The sequence below is a fragment of the Lithobates pipiens genome, unplaced genomic scaffold (genome assembly GCF_037356315.1).
Source record: "Lithobates pipiens isolate NorthernLeopardFrog02 unplaced genomic scaffold, aLitPip1_a1.2 Scaffold_35, whole genome shotgun sequence".
In the NCBI taxonomy this organism is placed as follows: Eukaryota; Metazoa; Chordata; class Amphibia; order Anura; family Ranidae; genus Lithobates; species Lithobates pipiens.
This window is the reverse complement of record NW_027507811.1, coordinates 7,527,253-7,550,591: the sequence shown is the minus strand read 5'-3', so window position 1 is coordinate 7,550,591 and position 23,339 is coordinate 7,527,253. Positions and strand designations below refer to the sequence as shown.

Sequence of the window (23,339 nt, the reverse complement as noted above, 5' to 3'; positions counted from 1 at the left end):
CATCAGGGTTTCCAGAGAGCCCCCCTTACATTAGGGTCCCCAGAGAACCCCTCCTTCAATCAGGGTCCCCAGAGAGCCCCCCCCCTTAAATCAGGGTCCCCAGAGAGCATCCCCTTGCATCAGGGTCCCTGCAGAGACTCGGGGGCTATAGCCCCAAAAGCCACCCCCTAGCGACGCCACTGGACGTGACCATATTTAGTCAGCGACATTACCCAGGAGACCCCGCCCCTACATTTACATTTGGCCCATTGACATGTTTCAACCACTAGGGGGCTCACTCACTCACTACCCTGTCATATAAGAGCAGACACATCTCTATACTCTGTTCTAACCTGAGCTCCAGAAGAAGGATCACATCACCTCCTGTGTATAATCATATCGCCATGTCTGAAGAGAAAGAGCCAATCACAGTGATTACTGATTACTTGTGCGCAGAATGCAGACAAGAAATAGATGCTAATAGGCTGCAGGAGATGTGCTGAAGAAAAAAAAGGGGGGGGGGGGGGGTAGATGTTAATAGGATGCAGGAGATGTGCTGAGAAAAATAGAAAAGGGTGGGGGGTAGATGCTAATAGGTTGCAGAGGATCTGCTGAGAAAACAAGGGGAGATGGATGTGTGTACTGCAAGAAAAAAAAAAAAAAGCGACTTGGGGGAAAACTATCCCCACTCCTTTGCCAGCATGGTCAGGGATTCTTGGCCATGGTGATGAATGGGACCAGTGACATCACTGGTTGTTAAGAATGCCAGCGGGTACAGGCATTGCCAAGTCCTTAGCAACCATTGATAGTGGGAAGCTGTCATGTATAATAGCGGAAGTAATACCACTGTTATGCATGACCTACACCCGAACCCTGAACTCTGCTCTAGTGGTGACAACGGTGGACCATGCTTGTGAGCTGGCATGGCTACTTGCCTTCCAGGGGCAATTGTGACAGGGTAACAGTGCAAGAGATCAATTGGGAGACAGAGCGTTGTTACTCCGTAACAGGATGTATCTGAACAATTCCCCACCCTCCTGTTATTCAAATAACCTTCCAAGCTAGACCATGCAATTTTCCATAGCATCCAATCCTGAGGAAGCCACCATGACAGTGCCACGAAATGCGTTGATGGTGTTTCCAGTTTCTGCATGACAAATAAATATCTACTTTTTGAAGAAATAAATCTCAAATCAATATTTATTCTGGTTTATATACTCACATTAGTGAGTGTCAGAGTCCAGATCTGAACTTGGACTGATACCGGTCTGATCCTTTGGACAACCTTGCCTTGTACCTTGTTTCTGATGAACCCTGAGCTCTTTGCTCCTCCCAGGAACTTCCTGATTTAAGCCATGCTCTGCACTTCCTATTTGCCAGATTGTTGTGCTCCCTCCAAACAATATCATCTTGCTCCTTTCATGCCTTCTGCCATCCGTATCTTCACAAAACACTCGTTATTGACCTTTTTGCTTGTTCCTCGACTACACTTCTGCTTGATCCCAACCTGCAACCTCTTGCTACTGACCTTCAGTTGTTCCTAAACTATGCTTCTGTTTGATCCCAACCTGCAACAACTTGTTAGGCTGGATTCACACCTATGCAGTTTTAGTGCTTTTTGCATTTTGCAGATTTACACTACAGAACGTGTTCCATAGGAAACCATGTTAAATGGACTTTAGTGCAAATCTGCAAAATGCAAAAAGCACAAAAAAAGCATAGGTGTGAATCCAGCCTTACTGACCTTTGGCTTGTTTACTGACGATGCTTCCGCTTGATCCCAGCCTGCAGCCACTTGTTACTGACGTTTGGGTGATTTACTAACTACGCTTCTGCTTAATCCCAACCTGCAACCACTTGTTACTGACCTTTGACTTGTTCCTTAACTATGCTTTTGTTTGATCCGAACCTGCAACCACTTGTTGCCAACCTATGACTTGTTTTTTGACTATGCTTCTGCTTTATGCCAACCCGCAACCCCTTTTTACCAACCTTTCACTTGTTCCTCAACTAAACTTCTGTTTGATCCCAACCTGTACCATTTGTGGCTGACCTTTGACTTGTTCCTTGACCATGCTTCTGCTTAATCCCCATTTGCAACCACTTGTTACCGGCCTTTGATTTGTTCCTCTACTACACTTCTGCTTGATCCCAACCTGCAACCACTTGTTACTGATCTTTGACTTGTTCTTCAACTATGTTTCCATTTGATGGCAACCTGTAGCCACTTGTTACCGACTTTTGGCTTGTTCCCCTGACTACACTTTTGCTTGATCCCAACCTGCAACCACTTGTTACTGACCTTTGGCTTGTCCCTTGACTACACTTTTGCTTGATCCCAACCTACAATCACTTATTACCGACCTTTGGCTTGTTTACCGACTATGCTTCTTCTTGATCCCAACCTGCAACCACTTGTTACGGCCTTTGGCTTGTTTACTGACTACACTTCTGCTTGATCCCCACCTGCAATCACTTATTACCAGCCTTTGGCATGTTCCTGAACTATGCTTCTGCTTGATCCCAACCTGCAACAAATTGTTACTGGACTTCGGCTTGTTTACTGACTATGCTTCTGCTTGATCCCAACCTGAAACCACTCGTTACCGACTTTTGGCTTGTTTACCGATTACACTTCTGCTTGATCCCCACCTGCAACCACTTGTTACCGACCTTTAGCTTGTTCCTCAACTATGCTTCTGCTTGATCCCGATTCCCAACCTGCAGCCACTTGTTGCTGACCTTTGGCTTGTTTCCTGATTACGCTTTTGGTTGATCCCTACCTGCAACCACTTATTACCAACCTTTGGCTTGTTCCTCAGCTATGCTTCCGCTCGATCCCAACTTGCAGCCACTTGTTGGGATGATCCTGAGGACTGCGACCTGGCACTAGCATGCAGCAAACCCCATCTGCACCATCAGGAGCTCTGATGAAGACTAGTTAGTGCTTAGACACCACACCTCGGATGAGCCTGTATCATCCACCAGGGTGACCTGCTTGTGTATTCTGCTGGGAGCCACTCTACTGCTATAGCTACTGGTCTAAGAGCCTAACCCTTGACTATGACAGTGAGGTTTCTTGATCTCCTACCTCACAGATGTGAGCATATGAGCTAGAATAATACAGATTTGTTCTTTAATTCCTTACTTTTCTGTGTGAACTACTACACATATATGACCCTCACCTGTGGTGTTTTATTCTTTTTTTTCTTCTCCACTCCTGAGTTTCCGAAGAATCTCCACATTTCTTCATTTGTCTTCTGGATGGATCTCAGATAAAGTTACCGCCACTTTATTGCCTGGAATAAACCTTGTCCCACCAAACTGTGTCCCCGCCTCTCCCATTTCAATAAAGCCAGGCTTGACCAAGGAAACTGAAAAATCTTACATCACAAAATATACTCATCCAACGAAAGGCATTGACTTCATTTTTATTTTTCTACAAAAGGTTAAACAAGCTTAACAAGGTACAATACTTCATTGATCTTTGGTAAACTCCTTTTGAACCATTTTCGATGCTACGAAGATCAGTTTTCTGAGGTGTATATTAGAGGTGCGCGATTAATCGCGAAACGATCTCAATTCACCCCCCCCACGCGATCTAAGTTCTGGGTGACCCGTGATTTTCTTTTAGTGCCGCCGGTTCTGTGTAACCAGCCTGGAACTCAAATGGCGGATATCGGAACTGACGTCAGCCACCGGAACTGACGTCAGTCATTGGAGCGTGCGATGTGGCGTGCCGCTGCCTGGTTGTGGGCAGGGACAGTGGCGGCGGCCATCTTTCTACACCCAGGCTGTTTACACTGTGATCGCTCCGACGGAGCGATCACTCGTAAACAAACCGGTGTCATGTCATGACGCCGGTTCCTCTCTCCCCCTCTGTACTAATCTGTACAGTGGAGGGGAGAGATCCAGAGATGGAAGCAGCCATCCCTCCATACCCTGCAGTAACCAGCAATACCCTGCCAATACTCTGCCAATACCCTGGCCATACTTTAGCCATACTCTAGCAATACTCTAGCAATACTCTAGCAATACCCTGCCTACCAATACTCTGCGATACCCTGCCAATACCCTTCCTGCCAATACTCGGCGATACCCTGCCTGTAAATTTTTCAAATAAAACAGTTTTTTGAGAATCGTGATCTTCATTCTAAGCAAAAGAATCGTGATTCTCATTTTTCCCAGAATCGTGCAGCTCTAGTATATATATATCAAGGTGTGCTTTTTTTCCCAGTGTGAGATCTCTGATGAACAGCAAATAATGATTCATATAGAAAACATTTTGCGCACATAGGTTACCTCAAGGGTTGTGTGGGATCGCTTACATACAAAAAGACAGCACGTCAGTGAATAAAAAGTTCCCTCACTCAGAACAGGAATGTGTTTTTTCCTCCTTGTGCAACTTCTGATGTCTGGAAAGATTGGTCTTTTGTGAAAAACATTTCCCACACTCGGGACAGGAAAACGGCTTCTCCCCCGTGTGGGTACTCTGATGTCTCTGAAGATTGGACTTCCCAGAAAAACATTTCCCGCATTCGGGACAGGAATACGGCTTCTCACCTGTGTGCAGTCTCTGATGTCTGTCGAGACTGGACTTCTCCGAAAAACATTTCCCGCACTCAGAACAGAAATACGGCTTCTCCCCCGTGTGAGATCTCTGATGTAAAACAAGTTTTGATTTTCGCGCAAAACATTTCTCGCACTCAGAACAGGAATACGGCTTCCTGCCCGTGTGTAATCTCTGGTGTCGGAAAAGAGTGGGCTTCTGTGAAAAACATTTCCCGCACTCAGGACAGGAATACGGCTTCTCCCCCGTGTGGGATCTTTGATGTAAAACAAGTTTTGATCTCTGCACGAAACATCTGCCACACTCAGGACAGGAATATGTCTTCTTTCCTGAATGATACATATGAAGTGTGATATGTTGGGATCTTGGCAGAAAGCATTTCCAAGACTCAGAGCAGGAATACGGCTTCTCCCCCGTGTGAGACCTCTGATGTTTGGTGAGATTTGCTTTACGTTGAAAACGTTTCCCGCACTCAGGACATGAATATGGCTTCTCACCCGTATGATTTAAATATTTTCCACACTTAGTACCTGAAAACCTCTTATATGTTTGAAGGATGGCACTGTCCCTCACAGTCTGAGGTTCCTCAGGATAAGAGGAATACGATGGTCCGACACCGTCCCGCACAGTCTGAGGTTCCTCGGGATAAGAGGAATACGATGGTCCGACACCGTCCCGCACAGTCTGAGGTTCCTCAGGATAAGAGGAATACGATGGTCCGGCACCGTCCCGCACAGTCTGAGGTTCCTCAGGATAAGAGGAATACGATGGTCCGGCACCGTCCCGCACAGTCTGAGGTTCCTCAGGATAAGAGGAATACGATGGTCCGGCACCGTCCAGCACAGTCTGAGGTTCCTCAGGATAAGAGGAATACGATGGTCCGGCACCATCCCTCACAGTCTGAGGTTCCTCAGGATAAGAGGAATACGATGGTCCGGCACCGTCCCGCACAATCTGAGGTTCCTCGGGATAAGAGGAATACGATGGTCCGGCACTGTCCCGCACAGTCTGAGGTTCCTCGGGATAAGAGGAATACGATGGTCCGGCACCGTCCCGCACAGTCTGAGGTTCCTCAGGATAAGAGGAATACGATGGTCCGGCACCGTCCCGCACAGTCTGAGGTTCCTCGGGATAAGAGGAATACAATGGTCTGGCACCGTCCCGCACAGTCTGAGGTTCCTCAGGATAAGAGGAATACGATGGTCCGGCACCATCCCGCACAGTCTGAGGTTCCTCAGGATAAGAGGAATACGATGGTCCGGCACCGTCCCGCACAGTCTGAGGTTCCTCAGGATAAGAGGAATACGATGGTCCGGCACCGTCCCGCACAGTCTGAGGTTCCTCGGGATAAGAGGAATACGATGGTCCGGCACCGTCCCGCACAGTCTGAGGTTCCTCGGGATAAGAGGAATACGATGGTCCGGCACTGTCCCGCACAGTCTGAGGTTCCTCGGGATAAGAGGAATACGATGGTCCGGCACCGTCCCGCACAGTCTGAGGTTCCTCAGGATAAGAGGAATACGATGGTCGGGCACCGTCCCGCACAGTCTGAGGTTCCTCAGGATAAGAGGAATACGATGGTCCATCTACACTGTGTGGTGCCGGATGGACATTTGAGGTAGTCGGGTTTTCTCCTGGACTATACTGTGTGATGTCCTCATCTTCTACTTTACAGTCTGGAGACAAAGTGAGACAATCCTCTGAGGTTTTCCTCATCTCCCGTCCATCTACTAAAATAGAAATACAAAGATTATTACTAGACATGAGCTGATTGGTTCCCCTAAACCAGGACTCCGCCCACATCAGGCAGCTTTGTCTCTGAGGATCTTACAATTCCACCCCTCAAGGTAACTAGTAAATGGTTATGAAGTCTGGGCACCCCCAAACCTGAGTCAGAAACACCATGGCATCCTTATTCTGTTTAAATTCACCAGCCCGAGACAGAACTCGACTTCAAATCTTTTGTGTGTGTAGAATTATCATATACCAGGCCTTAAACAAATCAAAGTCCAAAAGACAACTTTTAAATTGATAAAAATAGATATGGGCCTACCCATCACCACTTCCGTATATTCATACTACTCTTTACCCCCCACCACCATTTGACCTCACAGGTACAACTCTACTTACACTTTAACCTGTACATAGACCAGAGGTCTCCTATTTATTCTCAATGGAGTAGGTAGGAATTGGTGCAGAGCGCTTGCTGTTAAATATGTGGTGACTTCATTGTTCCTGAAGAAGCAGATTAAATCTACGAAACACGTTTGAGGAATTGCCAATCCACCAGATGCCATCATTATATTGTTATATCTGATTTTATAACCTAGGACTGGATAAGATCCCCTTTTCGATAGAATTGTATTGATATCATAGGGATATCACCCAGCCCCCGCCCTACTCTGGACCAATCAGTGAGCAGTATGGGTGGAGGAATGGATTTAGTGTTAATGACCCACCTGTGCTGATCTCTGTAGGAGTGTCCTCCTCTATAAATGTCCCCGTTATTCCATCCTCCTCCATAGACTGCTGATCATCCCTCACATACCTCTCTTCTTCTTCTTCACCCTCAACCTTTATATCTATCAGGTCTTCACCCTAAATCAAGAGAAGGATTGAAAGTGTAAGCTCTAATGATGTGAGACCACACATCATCTCTACGGGTCGCATGTTATAGATGTCCCCCCCACCAGCCTTGTAATGTGGAGGGATGTTGGAATTTACCTGTTGAGAATCCCAGGAATACGGAGAATGGGGACATCTCTCTGGTGGGTTTGTGTTACTAGATGGGTCCATCACAATGTCCTTGTAGAGATCCTTGTGTTCTTCAGAAAGCTCGTCCATCACACCATACTCGTCATCCTCTTCTTTAACAATAATATTATAATCCCAGAGGGTTCCATTCTGGATCTATAATTAAATATTAATTATAACAAACATACCCCTGTGTATAAACCATAACTACTAATAATTGATCTACCTGATGATGGTGGGGGATGGTGTGACCTTCCTGTGTGGAATCCCGGGAATACAGAGGACGGGGACATCTCTCTGGTGGGTTCCCATTACTGGATCCATCTGTAGGAAACACACACACTGACTGAATACATTGTTTCTATGTGTTTATCAGATGATGGGGGATCTAGGTGGAGCCTCCGTACTGCTCTCTCCTTTACAATAAAGTCTCCTCTTACCCGGTGATGTGAGGGGCGGCTGATTGGCCATCATGACGTCCTTGTAGAGATCCTTGTGTCCTTCTAAATACTCCCACTCCTCCATGGAGAAATAGACAGTGACATCCTGACACCTTATAGGAACCTGACACACACAATGATACAGTCACCATCCAGACACATCCCTTGTCTGTTACTGGATAATGTCCCAGAATTCCCAGAATCCTCCTCACCTCTCCTGTCAGCAGCTCCATCATCTTCTTGGTGACTTCTAGAATCTTCTCCATGTTGTGTCTCTCGGGTTTTAGGGAGTCACATGGAGGCACTGTGATGGTCATATGATCACCTGACTTCACCAGAGGAAATCTCTGTATTGGGGAACCAATAGGAACATCATGTTAGAATCCCAGAATCCTCCTCACCTCTCCGGTCAGGTCTGTGTTTTTATTAATAGAGATAAGAGTGATGTCATGTGACCTCCCAGAATCCTCCTCACCTCTCCGGTCAGGTCTGTGTTTTATTAATAGAGATAAGAGTGATGTCATGTGACCTCCCAGAATCCTCCTCACCTCTCCGGTCAGCAGGTAGATGATCTCCAGGGTGAGGTTTAGTATCTTCTCAGTCATGTGACTCCGGTCCTCCTCCACCCTCATTCGTGCCATCATCTATGAAGGTTTCCTTGTAGACAGATAAACAAATAATGGTAAGAGGCATGTAATAATAGGATTTGGATGTCAGGAAGGGGGCAACAGGTTGTGCTGACTCCATTTGGAGGGACGTTCTGTAAGATTTCTTTCCCAGGTTCACCCCACCTTTGGCTTTGGGCTTTACCAAGACACAAAAATCTAATTTATGTGGTAAGTCACAAAGGTGAAACATCTCCAAAATGATGGAAATGTTCTGGTCCTGAAGGGGTTAATCTAGGTTCCCACACTATATATGTGTGTATCATCATCTGCTGGAGATAAAAGACATCACAGTGACTATGGAGGAAGAGGATGGACATGACGGGGGGGGGGGGGGGGGGGTTACTGGGTGTAAATAGAAAATACGATTTTATTACCTCCTCTGCTTCCAGTTCCCGCAATGTCTCGTCTCTACTTTCTCCCGACTCACCTCTCACCCAAAACTTCCTATTTATATATGACATCACTTCCTGTCTTCCATAGAGACTTCCTGTCTGGGTAGAAGTGAGATCGCCATCTTGTGGAGCTCAGAGGAACTGCAATTTCGAGAAAAGTCTCGTAGAGAGAACACGGCCTTGTTCTGTGTATGTACTGTATATCCTTATAGATGGAGTCACCTCCACTCCCACCAGGGGTTGGATTGAAATATATTACTAATTGGAATTTTGGAAACCTTGCTATTGCAGCTAAACTGATTATGGATTCAGTCATAGTTGGCCTCAAATTTGTTTGTAGTGCCGCTTAGGATAGATTCGTTTCGGAACTTACCTAGAATTAAACCTTCCCATGTGGTCTTACAAGCCCTTTGATGCCCCAATTCATCCAAAGAAGACTCAGCTGGTGGTGGAATGGATGAGGTGGGTCAACCCTTCACTGTCTTCATCAGGTGTACCCAGCAGCAAGCAGTCACCTTCTACTGCAGCAGAGCATCCAGGCACATTGTGGTGGGACACCATACACCAGTACAGAAGGGATGGGGAAACAACCCGCCTATTTCAGCATGTCCCATCTCTGGTATATGGATGCAAGAACCCCAGCAGAAAAAAAAAAAGGTTGGAAATGGCTCCTGGTCCCCAGGATATGACTTAGGAAATGGGAAGGATTCAGCAGAGGATCCTAGCATAGCAGCATGGGCAAAGGCATACTTTGTTTGGTCTCAGTTCCCTTGTGTAGCTACGTGTCTGGTCTCCTTAGCTGCTGATTCCTGACACCTGCCTTTACACGCACATGAAATTCAATGGCCTCCCAGTCTTAGTCCGTAGGGTTCAATATTGAGTTGGCCCCGCCCTTTGCAGCTATAACAGCTTCAACTCTTCTGGGAGGGCCGTCCACAAGGTTTAGGAGTGTGTCTATAGAAATGTTTGACCATTTTCCCAGAAGCACATTTGTGAGGTCAGGCACTGATGTTGAAAGAGAAGGCCTGGCTCGCAGTCTAAGCCCTTGTACACACGGTTCGGACATTCCGACAACCAAATCCGCTAGTAGCCAATAGCTTTGGTCTAGGAATTTGATCTGAGCATGCGTGGCACTTTGTCCGATCGGAATTCTCTACACATGATCGGACAAAGTCCGATCGGATCATGTTGTCGGAAAATTTTATAGCCCAGGTGGAAAACTTGGTCCGTCGGCTACTCCGATGGAAACAGTCCGATGGAGCCCACACACTGTCGGATTATCCGACAACACGGTCCTATCGGACATTGTCCATCGGAATGTCCGACCATGTGTACAAGGGCTAATTCATCCCAAAGGTGTTCTTTCGGGTTGAGGTCAGGCCAGTCAAGTTCCTCCACCCCAAATTCGCTCATCCATGTCTTTATAGACCTTGATTTGTGCACTGGTCTAAATCACCAGTGGTGGGTGGGGGGGGGGATTATGGTGTGGGGTTATTTTTCAGGGGTTGAAGGGAACTCTCTTCAAAAGAGACAGAAATTCTTTAGGTTCTGGTTTAGAGCATTAGAGATAAGCTTAACGATTTTAAAATATTGTTTAATGAAGGAAAAGGAAATGGTGCAGCAAAGGGGTGGGGTGGGGGGGGGTTATTTTTCAGGGGTTGAAGGGAACTCTCTTCAAAAGAGACAGAAATTCTTTAGGTTCTGGTTTAGAGCATTAGAGATAAGCTTAACGATTTTAAAATATTGCCTAATGAAGGAAAAGGAAATGGTGCAGCAAAGGGGTGGGGTGGGGGGGGGGGGTTATGGTGTGGGGTTATTTTTCAGGGGTTGAAGGGAACTTTCTTCAAAAGAGACAGAAATTCTTTAGGTTCTGGTTTAGAGCATTAGAGATAAGCTTTGAAATAAATTAGCTTATAATGTAAAATATTTCAAAGTCTTAAGTATATATGTTGAGATCGATTAATCTTGTGCGACGAATTTCCTTAATTAGATCTGAGTCAACGTAATTTAAAAATGTGTATTTATTTGTACACATTTCAATAGAAAAGAATATTTACAAAAATAGTACAATAATAATCATTTGTATCTTTAAAAATTGTCTTATGAAAATGTAAAATTATTGCATGTGGCCTAAAATGGCGGAATAACCCTTTGTATGCTGTGTATAAGAGATTTCTGCTTGCCTGCTTGGTCTTCAAGAGCACATCTGCCTAGTTGTGTGTGTAGGATTCAACAGGAAGACTCCCTCCCAGCACTTTTCATTATATTAACCAGGCTCTAATCTCCCGCCCGAAAGATAACTCCTCCTTTACAAAGGTGTGGGCTGAGTGATTGATTACTATAGCAAAGTAACATGTGTTAACACTTAAAACACAGCTCCACAGTCTAACATGACCGGATGGAAGGGGGAAGGGTGACTCTATGCAAACTTTCACTTACATTTAAGAAAAGCTTATATAAAATATACAATATTCCTCAAAATCCTGACAGGTTTTAAATATTTACTTCTTCAATTATCGCAAGTCATAACATAGAAATTATTGTCTCAAAGTTCTCTTTCATACAGTATGGAAATATTATATTCTGAATAAAGTATAATAAAGCCAATTAAAATTTAGATATTAAGAATATAACAAGCTTAACGATTTTAAAATATTGTTTAATGAAGGAAAAGGAAATGGTGCAGCAAAGGGGTGGGGGGGTTATTTTTCAGGGGTTGAAGGGAACTCTCTTCAAAAGAGACAGAAATTCTTTAGGTTCTGGTTTAGAGCATTAGAGATAAGCTTAACGATTTTAAAATATTGCCTAATGAAGGAAAAGGAAATGGTGCAGCAAAGGGGTGGGGTGGGGGGGGTTATGGTGTGGGGTTATTTTTCAGGGGTTGAAGGGAACTTTCTTCAAAAGAGACAGAAATTCTTTAGGTTCTGGTTTAGAGCATTAGAGATAAGCTTAACGATTTTAAAATATTGTTTAATGAAGGAAAAGGAAATGGTGCAGCAAAGGGGTGGGGTGGGGGGGTTATGGTATGGGGTTACTTTTCAGGGGTTGAAGGGAACTCTCTTCAAAAGAGACAGAAATTCTTTAGGTTCTGGTTTAGAGCATTAGAGATAAGCTTAACGATTTTAAAATATTGTTTAATGAAGGAAAAGGAAATGGTGCAGCAAAGGGGTGGGGTGGGGGGGTTATGGTATGGGGTTACTTTTCAGGGGTTGAAGGGAACTCTCTTCAAAAGAGACAGAAATTCTTTAGGTTCTGGTTTAGAGCATTAGAGATAAGCTTAACGATTTTAAAATATTGTTTAATGAAGGGAAAAGGAAATGGTGCAGCAAAATATTTACAGAAAAAGATAATACAACAGAAAAAAGAAAATAATACAAAGCAGAAAAACAAAAAGGATGAAGAATGGTTCTTTGGGTTCTAGCAAAGTTCAGTCAATGGAACATAAAATATTATCTGAGATTGGCTTTCAGGAAATAGGACTCTTGGCAGATGTTCTTCATTTGATGGTTGGTCTCAAGTTGGAGTTACAACACCTTTATATGGACCTTCTAGAGCAGGGGTCTCCAAACGTTCTAAACAAAGGGCCAGTTTACTGTCCTGGTGACTTTAGGTGGGCCGGACTGTGGCCATTGGGGGTAGAAAAGGTCCCTACATCAATGGGAAAAAATAATGCCCCATAGTTTGTTTCAGTGGAACTAATTGTGCACCATTACTGGTGTCAGTGGGAGGAAGTATGCTCCATCGTTCATATCATGGGGAGGAAATTGCACCCTATTATTGATGTCATTGGCCCCATCGTTTGTGTCATTGGGAGGAATTGCACCTCATCGCTGGTGTCATTGGAGGGAATTCTGCCCCCTTCATTGTAGTCGGGGGGGGTGGAGATTTTGCCCCATTGTTGGTATAAGTGGATGAAATAGTGCTCCAAGGGCCAGATAAACGCAAGCAAAGGTCCGCCCGCATCTGCCCCCCCCGACCCCGCAGCTTGGAGAGCCCACTGTTTTAGAAGGTGTCGCATATCCCTCCATTCACCCAATTACAAAGATTAAGGTTTGAGAAATGTTTCATATCAATCCAGCAGACCCTCCTATGATGTCCGCTTTCTTCATTCTTCTTATGGGATTTTAATGATTAATTGTGCAGCTTTACTCTACTCTACTTATTTTTGTAGGAGCTGGGCGGGTACAAATCTTGTCTGTCGAGTATGAATTCAACATAAAAAGACGGGAACATGAAAGAAACATACTGGTAAAACAATAGGGGAACATCGTGCCACCACTGACTGTTTACTTGGGTCAACAACCCACCTCTGAAAAACTGTTCTGTGCACTCAAGTAGTGATTTGGATGATAATGAGGCCTGCGACTCCCGAAAAGATGAGCAGCCAATGAAGTGCCATCATAATTTTCAACCCAGCAACCTTCTATCCAACTCAGATCCTAATAACAAAAACCTTGTGTGGAAGAACTCATACAACCCTAGAAGGTCTCCCAAATTCAATCACAATAGGGAAGCCACTTCCCGCCCATAGGCCGTCATATGACTTCCTGGACTTTGAGTGGGAATATCTGAATGATGGGTGCAGCTACAGGCATCATCCCGATATCATATTTTTCAGCCAGCCCTCCGGTGCTTCTCCCGGCTCACCCCTGCGTTCGGCAAGCCGGAGAACAAATCGGTTGCCGCCTGTAACTTTGCCATAGAGATTTCTGGTGACCAGATGGTCCCCAGTCATCTCTATGACCTTCGGAGGCCCGGGGGCACAACGTTATGACCGGGCCTGGTGGAAGTAAACAAAGCCGAGGATGCGGCTGGAAATGCCGAAAGAGTTAATTCATTTTTTGATCTCAGCCTTTCCAGCCTGGAGGAGAGATGTGGGGGTCTTATAGAGAATCTTAAGTTGATCATAGAGATTTCCGGTGACCAGTCAACTCTATGACCCTCAGAGGCCCGGGCGCATCATTATGACCGGGCCTGGCGTAAGCAAACAAAGACGAGGACGCGGCTGGAAAGGCTGAGTTTATTTTTTGATTTCAGCCTTTCCAGCCTGGAGGAGATATGTGGGGGTCTTATAGAGAATATTAAGTTGATCATAGAGATTTCCGGTGACCAGTCAACTTTATGACCCTCAGAGGCCCGGGTGCATCATTATGACCGGGCCTGGCGTAAGTAAACAAAGCCGAGGATGCTGCTGGAAAGGCTGAAAGAGTTTATTTTTTGATTTCAGCCTTTCCAGCCTGGAGGAGAGATGTGGGGGTCTTATAGAGAATCTTAAGTTAATCATAGAGATTTCCGGTGACCAGTCATCTCTATGACCCTCGGAGGCCCCGGCGCATCGTTATGACGTCATGTCCGGGCCGGCGGATGTAAACAAAGCCGGCGACTCGCCTGATCTCGGTCTTTCCAGCCTGAAGGAGACCCCACATCTCTCCATAAAGAGGGCCTGTCACACACCATTCCTATTACAAAGGATGTTTACACTCCTTGTAATAGGAATAAAAGCATGAAAAACCACTGCGCAAATACCATGTGGCATAAAAAGTTGCAACGGCCGCCATTTTATTCCCTAGGGTCTGCTAAAAAAAACATATATATATATATAATGTTTGGGGGTTCGGAGTAATTTTCTAGAAATAAATCTGATAATTTTTACATGTAGAAGCAAAGTGCCAGAATTGGCCAAATGGGAAGTGGTTAGGTAAAAAATTTCCCAGAGGGTCTGAAAACTTCAAATGACTTTCATTCGGCCGCAGAAATTGTCAATAAAAAGAGGAGTATTGGATTTTTTTTATTTATTTTGGAATCATAATTACCTAGGAGGTCAAACATCACCTGTCCACCCCCCCCCCCCCCTGTTGTCTCTAAGGCTGAGAACCGAGCGATCAAACATTGCCGATCGCTCGGTTCTCACAGCTCCTTCAGCAGACAGCTGGTAAATGTCAGTCGCCGGCTCTCTGCTCTGCCCCTCCAGCGCTCACTGGAGCGCTGAGCTTGTGGAGGGGGCGGGAGCGGCCAGCTCAGGCTCTCAGCGGCTTGCTGAGAGACTGAGCCAGGTGCCAGTCCAGGCATGTGGGCGGATCCCGACCATATCATAGCGATCTTTCCTGAGCATGGACTGTCTCTATGACATCAGCCGATGGCGGAGGGGTTCAGTCCGCTGTCTGCTGAAAACTGGGCCACAGGAGTGCAGAACGAACTGCACTACTGTGATCCACAGGAGGAGTACAACCAAACGAGCTGTGGCTGTACTTCTCCTTTAACTGAGATCAGACTGGAGATCTTCTAATGAGTTCTCTCATACTTCCAGACAACCTGAGAAAATGAGGCTGATCAGTTGGGGGACAGGAACAGAGAATTATCACCCAATAGCTCTCTATGAATTGAGTAAAAATTTCCCCCCGAGGGTCTGGGAACTTCTAGCGACTTTTTTTTTGGGCTGAAGAAATTTACATCAACCATTTATAAGTAAAATTACCACCGATAACCAGAGATCTGCGAATTCACCTGCTCCTCCTCAGAAAACTCCACTCCCTTGGCCTCCGTGATTCTGCTTTATCCTGGTTCTCCTCCTACCTATCTCAGCGCCACTTTCAGTGTCACAACTCCATCTCCTCCGCTCCTCTTCCTGTTGGGGTTCCCCAAGGCTCCGTCCTTGGGCCCCTCATATTCTCGCTCTATACCTCTTCCCTGGGCCAGTTGATAACCTCCCATGGCTTCCAATACCACCTCTATGCCGATGACACCCAGATCTATCTCTCCACTCCTCAACTCACCCCCTCCATCTCCTCACCGATCTCCAACTTACTGAATGACATATCAGTATGGAGGTCACACCACTTCCTCAAACTCCAATCTTTCCAAAACTGAGCTTCTTATATTTTCTCCTTCCTGCCCCCCCCCCCCCCCCCGTGACTTTACCATGAAGATCAACAACACAACCATTGGTCCCTCCACACATGCCGGGGTCCTGGGTGTAATCCTTGACTCTGACCTCTCCTTCAACTCCCACATCCAATCACTGGCTAAATCCTGCCGCCTTCACCTCCGCAACATCTCCAGAATTCCACCTTCCTGACTAATGACACCACAAAGCAACTCGTTCACTCCGCGATTATTTCCTGACTACGGCAACTCTCTACTTAATGGCCGACCCTTACACAGGCTCCTCCCCCCTTCAGTCTATTATGAATGCTGCTGCTAGACTAATACACCTCACTAACCGATCCTTGTCTGCTGCCCCTCTCTGCCAATCCCTTCACTGGCTTCCCCTCCCCCACCGTATAAAATTCAAAATACTAACCATAACATACAAAGCCATCCACAACATCCCCCCCATCTACATCACCAACCTCATCTGCAGATATCGCCCAAATCATCCCCTCCGCTCCTCCAAGGACCTCCTGCTCTCTAGCTCCCTTGTTACCTTCTCTCATGTTCGTCTTCAGGACTTCTCCAGAGACTCTCCCATCCTCTGGAACTCCCTGACCGAGTATATTCGATCAGCCCCTAACCTGTCCACCTTCAGGACTTCTCCAGAGCCTCTCCCATCCTCTGGAACTCCCTGACCGAGTATATCCGATCAGCCCCTACCCTGTTCATCTTCAGGACTTCTCCAGAGCCTCTCCCATCCTCTGGAACTACCTGTCCCAGTATATCCGATCAGCCCTTAACCTGTCCACCTCCAGGACTTCTCCAGAGCCTCTCCCATCCTCTGGAACTACCTGCCCCAGTATATCCGATCAGCCCTTAACCTGTCCACCTTCAGGACTTCTCCAGAGCCTCTCCCATCCTCTGGAACTCCCTGATCCAGTATATCCGATCAGCCCCTAACCTGTCCACCTTCAGTACTTCTCCAGAGCCTCTCCCATCCTCTGGAACTCCCTGACCCAGTATATCCGATCAGCCCCTAACCTGTCCACCTTCAGGACTTCTCCAGAGACACTCCCATCCTCTGGAACGCCCTTCCCTGGTATATCCAATCAGCCCCTACCCTGTTCACCTTCAGGACTTCTTCAGAGCCTCTTCCATCCTCTGGAACTCCCTGACCCAGTGTATCTGATCAGCCCCTGAACCTGTCCACCTTCAGGACTTCTCCAGAGCCTCTCCCATCCTCTGGAACTACCTTCCCACAGTATATCCGATCAGCCCCTAACCTGTCCACCTTCAGGACTTCTCCAGAGCCTCTCCCATCCTCTGGAACAACCTGCCCCAGTGTATCTGATCAGCCCCTGAACCTGTCCACCTTCAGGACTTCTCCAGAGCCTCTCCCATCCTCTGGAACTACCTTCCCACACTATATCCGATCAGCCCTTAACCTGTCCACCTCAAGGACTTCTCCAGAGCCTCTCCCATCCTCTGGAACTCCCCGTCCCGGTATATCCGATCAGCCCTTAACCTGTCCACCTCAAGGACTTCTCCAGAGCCTCTCCCATCCTCTGGAACTCCCTGTCCCGGTATATCCGATCAGCCCTTAACCTGTCCACCTCAAGGACTTCTCCAGAGCCTCTCCCATCCTCTGGAACTCCCTGTCCCGGTATATCCGATCAGCCCTTAACCTGTCCACCTCAAGGACTTCTCCAGAGCCTCTCCCATCCTCTGGAACTCCCTGCCCCGGTATATCCGATCAGCCCCTAACCTGTCCACCTTTAGGAGATCCCTGAAAACTCACTTATTCAGGGAAGCCTATCCCACACCCACCTAACAACTGTCCTCAAGCCACCTCCATCAAATCATTCTGCGCATCTATTACCTTTTGTACCACCACCCCCTCCCTTTAGAATGTAAGCTCTATGAGCCGAGCCCTCCTGTCCCTTCTGTATTGAACTGTACTGTAATTGTGCTGTCCCCCCCTCTACATTGTAAAGCACTGCGTAAACTGTTGGCGCTATATATATCCTGTATAATAACAATAATAATAATAATAATAATGAGGCCTCTCATACTTCCAGACAACCTGAGAAAGAGGTTGATCAGTTGGGGGACAGGAACAGAGAATTATCGACCAATAACACTGCGTAACACTCTGGAAACTTCAAATGACTTTTATTCAGCCACAGAGACATGGTCATTAACCGTTTTAAATAACATTTCTCAGCAGGCCACTGATAACCAGAGACCTGCTAATGAGGCCTGTCATACTTCCAGGCAATCTTGGTGGCAATGCAGGAGATCAATTGGGAGATGAGAACAATGTTGTCCCCTTAGAAAAAGAAGTGGAACAGATGCATCCGAGCAGCTACCTCCTGTGCAAAGCCTGAGGAACCTCAAGAACACAGCACATAGCCTGTAAACCTCCATATAGTCCATGCAAAAAAAAAAAAAAAAGGAGAAAGGCTGGTGTCAAGCCAACGCGTTTCATCATGATTAAGTCCTGATGGCCGAAACACGCTGGCTTTCTTTTTGACTGCTGTTCACATGCAAAAAAATAAAAACGATGTTTTAGCCAACTTCCACGGCACCAGCCTTTCTCCTTTTTTTGTATAAAAAAGAAGTGTCTGAACAAGACTCTCCTCTCTTGTCTTTCAGACAACCTCTCAACCTAAAGGAAGAAATAGCCCTCAGCTTCCGGTTTTTTGTTTTTGTTTTGCTTGTTTTAGATAAAATGTGGAAGGATTAGAACTCACATCTGGCTTTTTTTTTTTGGGCAAAACGGCATAAAAATTCTTAGCCCTTGTACACACGGTCGGAACATTCCGACGGAAAATGCCCGATTGGACCGTGCTGTCGGAATAATCCGACTGTGCGTGTGGGCTTCGTCTGACTTTTTCCGTCGGAATGTCCGAACCGACAAAGCTTTAGAGCTGGGCTATAAAATTTTCCGGCAACATGATTCGATAGGACACTTTGTCCGATCGTTTGTAGAGAATTCCGATCGGACAAAGTGCCACGCATTGCTCAGATCAAATTCCTAGACCAAAGCTATTGGCTACTAGCCTTGAACGTAGTCCCGTCGTAACGAAATAACGTCATCACGTTCCGAACGATCGGATTTTCCGACAACTTTGTCCGACCGTGTGTATGCAACACCAGTTTCGGACAAAATCCGACGGATTTTGCTGTTGGATTGTCCGACCGTGTGTACAAGGGCTTACTCTTTTGTATGAACTACGGCGCTACTTATGGACTATTCCCATGGCGTTTCGTCCCCTTTTTCTTCTTCTCTCCCGACTTTCTTTGTACATAATTCGGCTAGATGGACACCAGTTGAAAGGATCTTTCACTTTATTGCCCGGACTCATTTGTAAAGAATGTTCCTTGCCCCACTGTCCCTGCATTTAACCTCCTGTGCTTACTGTTGGTTTAACGAACGTGAGTTCTATTGCACTTACGGATACATGAGTAGGATTTCTTCGAGATTCTTATGAGACCGTGCCTGCCCAAGAAAACTAAGTAACTAAGGGATCTCGCTGCTTCAGGAGCACACATGCAGGCTGTAAACTGTCTCTTCAGCCGGGAAGCCACCAGGTGCTGGCTATTACCACTAGCAACAGACGAAAAACAAGGGACTGCCGTACTCTTCAGAAAACCACTTTCTTTTATTGGAAAATCACATCACAGCTCAACAAACACAGCGAAAGAGGAAATATTATGAATAATTATGAATAAGCACTACAGCTAGTGCGAAACATCAGCAATTTTTCCTTGTTCGCTGTGGTTGTTGAGCTGTGATGTGATTTTCCAATAAAAGAAAGTGGTCTTCTGAAGAGTGCTGCAGTCCACAGCTTGTTTTTCGTCTGTTTACTTTTCTCCTGCTATCAACTGCGAACACGTCCATGTCTTTGGTGGTCTCTGATCTCCTTATCAACTGTTTCTTGGTTTTTTATTTGGAAAGTTTTATTATCCCCCCCACATGGGTGTGGCCCCTTTCTCAATACTATGTTTCAATGGGAGAAACATTTACCAATCCGACCTCTAGATGGCACTGTTGTATCATCCATTCCATAGGACATCTTTGTCAAAAGGTCAGGCTATGGTTGAGGTCTATGAACTGTTTCTTCCATGATGAAGATCAGCCATGGAGTATATCTGAGGTGTATATCAGGGGGTGCTTCTTCCCCACATGTCCAGCAACATTCATATACAAGACATTTCCCGCACCCGTGTGTGCTTATATAGCTCGAGAGATGTGTAGGTTCTCTAAAGTTTGGTAGAACGAGACTACTGTAAAAAAAAAAAAAAAGGTTTCCTGCACTCAGGGAATGGTTAAAGCTTCTTCCGCATGTGGCATAACTGATGTTCAGTGAGATTGGACTTGTTTGCAAAACATTTTCCGCATTCAAGACAGGAAAATGGCTTCTCGCCCGTGTGCGACCTCTGATGTCTGAAAAGATTGGACTTCTGCGAAAAGCTTTTCCCACATTCAGAACAGGAATACGGCTTCTCCCCCGTGTGCAACCTCTGGTGTCTGTAAAGATTGGACTTCCCTGAAAAACATTTCCCACACTCAGGACAGGGATGCGGCTTCTCACCCATGTGCAGTTTCTGATGTCGGGAGATATTGGTCTTATCTGAAAAACATTTCCCGCACTCAGAGCAGAAGTACGGCTTCTCCCCCGTGTGACACCTTTGGTGTAAAACAAGCTTTGATTTCCGTGTAAAGCTTTTCCCGCACTCAGAACAAGAATACGGCTTCTCACCCGTGTGTAACCTCTTATGTTGGTAAAGATTGGTCTTCTGTGAAAACGTTTTCCCGCACTCTGGACAGGTATATTTCTTCTTGACTAAATTATATATTTGATGTCTGACATGTTGACAGCATTTACAGGACTCACGGCAGGACCATGACTTCTCCTCCGTATGATTTACTTTAGGCACATTAGGATCAGATTTATAGACGTGCTTCCCACGCTCAGCACCGGAAAACCTCTTACGCGTTGGAAGGACGGCACCGTCCCGCACAGTCTGAGGTTCCTCGGGATAAGAGGAATACGATGGTCCGGCACCGTCCCGCACAGTCTGAGGTTCCTCGGGATAAGAGGAATACGATGGTCCGGCACCGTCCCGCACAGTCTGAGGTTCCTCGGGATAAGAGGAATACGATGGTCCGGCACCGTCCCGCACAGTCTGAGGTTCCTCGGGATAAGAGGAATATGATGGTCCGGCACCGTCCCGCACAGTCTGAGGTTCCTCGGGATAAGAGGAATACGATGGTCCGGCACCGTCCCGCACAGTCTGAGGTTCCTCGGGATAAGAGGAATACGATGGTCCATCTACACTGTGTGGTGCCGGATGGACATTTGAGGTAGTCGGGTTTTCTCCTGGACTATACTGTGTGATGTCCTCATCTTCTACTTTACAGTCTGGAGACAAAGTGAGACAATCCTCTGAGGTTTTCCTCATCTCCCGTCCATCTACTAAAATAGAAATACAAAGATTATTACTAGACATGAGCTGATTGGTTCCCCTAAACCAGGACTCCGCCCACATCAGGCAGCCTTGTCTCTGAGGATCTTACAATTCCCCTCTCAAGGTAACTAGTAAATGGGTCCTCTGATCTCCTACCAGATCATTTCTTTATTCATGGACCTTAGTCAGAGAGGGAGGAAAGAATCAGCAAAACCTGTCTTTCATTGGAGTGACTGCGAGGAGATTAACGGACAAGTAGGCGCACCTGTCAGGATCTGGATTACACTGTGGTACCCTGGATGGAGGGTTGTAGTTCCAGTGTCCACCAGCAGGTGTCACCCAGCAGCTTCTAGTAATCGGTCTTCACCTGATGCTGGCTGCTGGGAGGGTATTTAGTCCCTCCTCTGCTAATACATTTTGTGTCAGTGTTTTGCTTTGCTAGTCCGATGATTGCTCGCCATCTTTCCTGCATCTGATCTCTTATCTAGTAAATGGGTCCTCTGATCTCCTACCACATCATTTCTTTATTCATGGACCTTAGTCAGAGAGCGAGGAAACAACGAGAACTATCTTCTATAGGAGTGACAGTGATGAGGGGATTATAGGACGAGTGTCCCCTCCCCCTCTATCACTCATTGCCATCTTCCCAACACAAGAAGTCCTGCACTTCCTTATTTAGTCCATGATTTAGTCATGAATAACAGCGGGGCTGAGGTTGGTGTTTGGTGTACCCTCATAAGATTGGCGTTAGGTGCCCATCGTGTCTCCTTACATTGGTGTTCAGTGCTAGCCTGAACATTTTCCCACCTTAGACAAACTGTTGAGGTCCTACACCGCTGCCTGCTGAGATTGCACTCACTTCACCTGGGTCTTAAACTATGCAAGCAGTTTTTTGTGGGATATCTCTCCACCCGGCACGGCTAGAAAACAACAGTGCAAGTAATCCCGGAAGACTTATTGTGGCAGAGATCTTGCTAGACCGAGAGCACTGGGCTGGGAAACCCAAGGTTCGAACAATGCCTATGGTAAAAGTCAACAATTTCCTTCCAGCTGAACCCCAACATCGACATAAACTCGGTTTAGAGACATACATTGTGCAGCAAAAAAAGAATAAAGATTATCAGAGTAAAAGAAGATCTAGTGTCCAGGGCCGGGAACGCAGCTCTGGAAAGTGACCATTACCAGCTTATTACAGGCTGAAACCCTACTCTGGACCAATCAGTGAGCAGTATGGGTGGAGGAATGTATTTAGTGTTAATGACCCACCTGTGCTGATCTCTGTAGGAGTGTCCTCCTCTATAAATGTCCCCGTTATTCCATCCTCCTCCATAGACTGCTGATCATCCCTCACATACCTCTCTTCTTCTTCTTCTTCTGCTTTAATCTCAACTTTTATATCTATCAGATCTTCACCCTAAACCAAGAGAAGTATTAAAAATAACATCTGTAAAAGATAAGCTCTAATGACGTGTCCACACATCATCTCCATGAGTCACTTACATGTTCTAGATCCTTCATCTCATCAACCTTGTAACAGTGGGGGATGGTGTGACCTTCCTGTGTGGAATCCCGGGAGTACAGAGGACGGGGACATCTCTCTGGTGGGTTCCTGGTATTTGGTGGCTCCATGTGGCCTTCTGAAAACTCCTCCATCACCCCACACTCCTCTTTATACTCTTCTTTAACAACAATATTATCATCCCCGAGGTTTCCACTCTGAATATATAACAAATCATTCATTATAATAAACATGCTTGCGTATAAATCATGACTACCAATAATTGTTCCTCACCTACCTGATGATGGTGGGGGATGGTGTGACCTTCCTGTGTGGAATCCCGGGAATACAGAGGACGGGGACATCTCTCTGGTGGGTTCCCATTACTGGATCCATCTGTAGGAAACACACACACTGACTGAATACATTGTTTCTATGTGTTTATCAGATGATGGGGGATCTAGGTGGACCCTCCGTACTGCTCTCTCCTTTACAATAAAGTCTCCTCTTACCCGGTGATGTGAGGGGCGGCTGATTGGCCATCATGACGTCCTTGTAGAGATCCTTGTGTCCTTCTAAATACTCCTACATACAGAAATAGACATGCATAGTACAGTCACCACCTGGACAAGTCTCTTGTCTGGTACTGGATAATGTCCCAGAATTCCCAGAATCCTCCTCACCTCTCCTGTC

At 46.2% G+C, this 23,339-nt stretch overlaps 3 protein-coding genes across 4 annotated transcripts in view; all 3 read right to left on the bottom strand.

Annotated features, from left to right (window-relative positions):
* Nucleotides 1-3,394: 3,394 nt before the first annotated feature.
* The window catches only part of LOC143955465 (uncharacterized), a 230,834-nt gene continuing 210,889 nt past the window's right edge, over nucleotides 3,395-23,339 (bottom strand). Inside the window, exons 6-8 of the mRNA XM_077465508.1 lie at nucleotides 7,274-7,459; nucleotides 7,009-7,147; nucleotides 3,395-6,279 (exon numbers count right to left, since the gene is read on the bottom strand). Of these exons, the coding sequence (XP_077321634.1) occupies nucleotides 4,346-6,279; nucleotides 7,009-7,147; nucleotides 7,274-7,459 (2,259 nt within the window). The 3' untranslated portion in view covers nucleotides 3,395-4,345. The remainder of the gene's footprint in view (nucleotides 6,280-7,008; nucleotides 7,148-7,273; nucleotides 7,460-23,339) is intronic.
* LOC143956024 (gastrula zinc finger protein XlCGF66.1-like) lies at nucleotides 7,476-8,856 on the bottom strand. Its single transcript, XM_077466157.1, has 4 exons — nucleotides 8,786-8,856; nucleotides 8,292-8,400; nucleotides 7,956-8,090; nucleotides 7,476-7,867 (listed from the first exon to the last, which is right to left on the bottom strand). Exons 2-4 carry the CDS (start codon nucleotides 8,385-8,387, stop codon nucleotides 7,676-7,678), a joined length of 423 nt encoding a protein of 140 aa, XP_077322283.1. The 5' UTR covers nucleotides 8,388-8,400; nucleotides 8,786-8,856; the 3' UTR covers nucleotides 7,476-7,675.
* Nucleotides 17,827-22,915, bottom strand: LOC143955748 (uncharacterized). Of its 2 annotated transcripts, none has more exons than XM_077465868.1 (3): nucleotides 22,649-22,915; nucleotides 22,415-22,562; nucleotides 17,827-21,156 (listed from the first exon to the last, which is right to left on the bottom strand). In XM_077465868.1, the coding sequence occupies exons 1-3, from the start codon at nucleotides 22,898-22,900 to the stop codon at nucleotides 20,006-20,008; spliced, it is 1,551 nt and encodes a 516-aa protein (XP_077321994.1). In that variant the 5' UTR covers nucleotides 22,901-22,915; the 3' UTR covers nucleotides 17,827-20,005. The 2 variants fall into 2 exon arrangements, with proteins under 2 accessions (XP_077321994.1, XP_077321995.1); XM_077465869.1 differs by having other exon boundaries at nucleotides 22,676-22,915.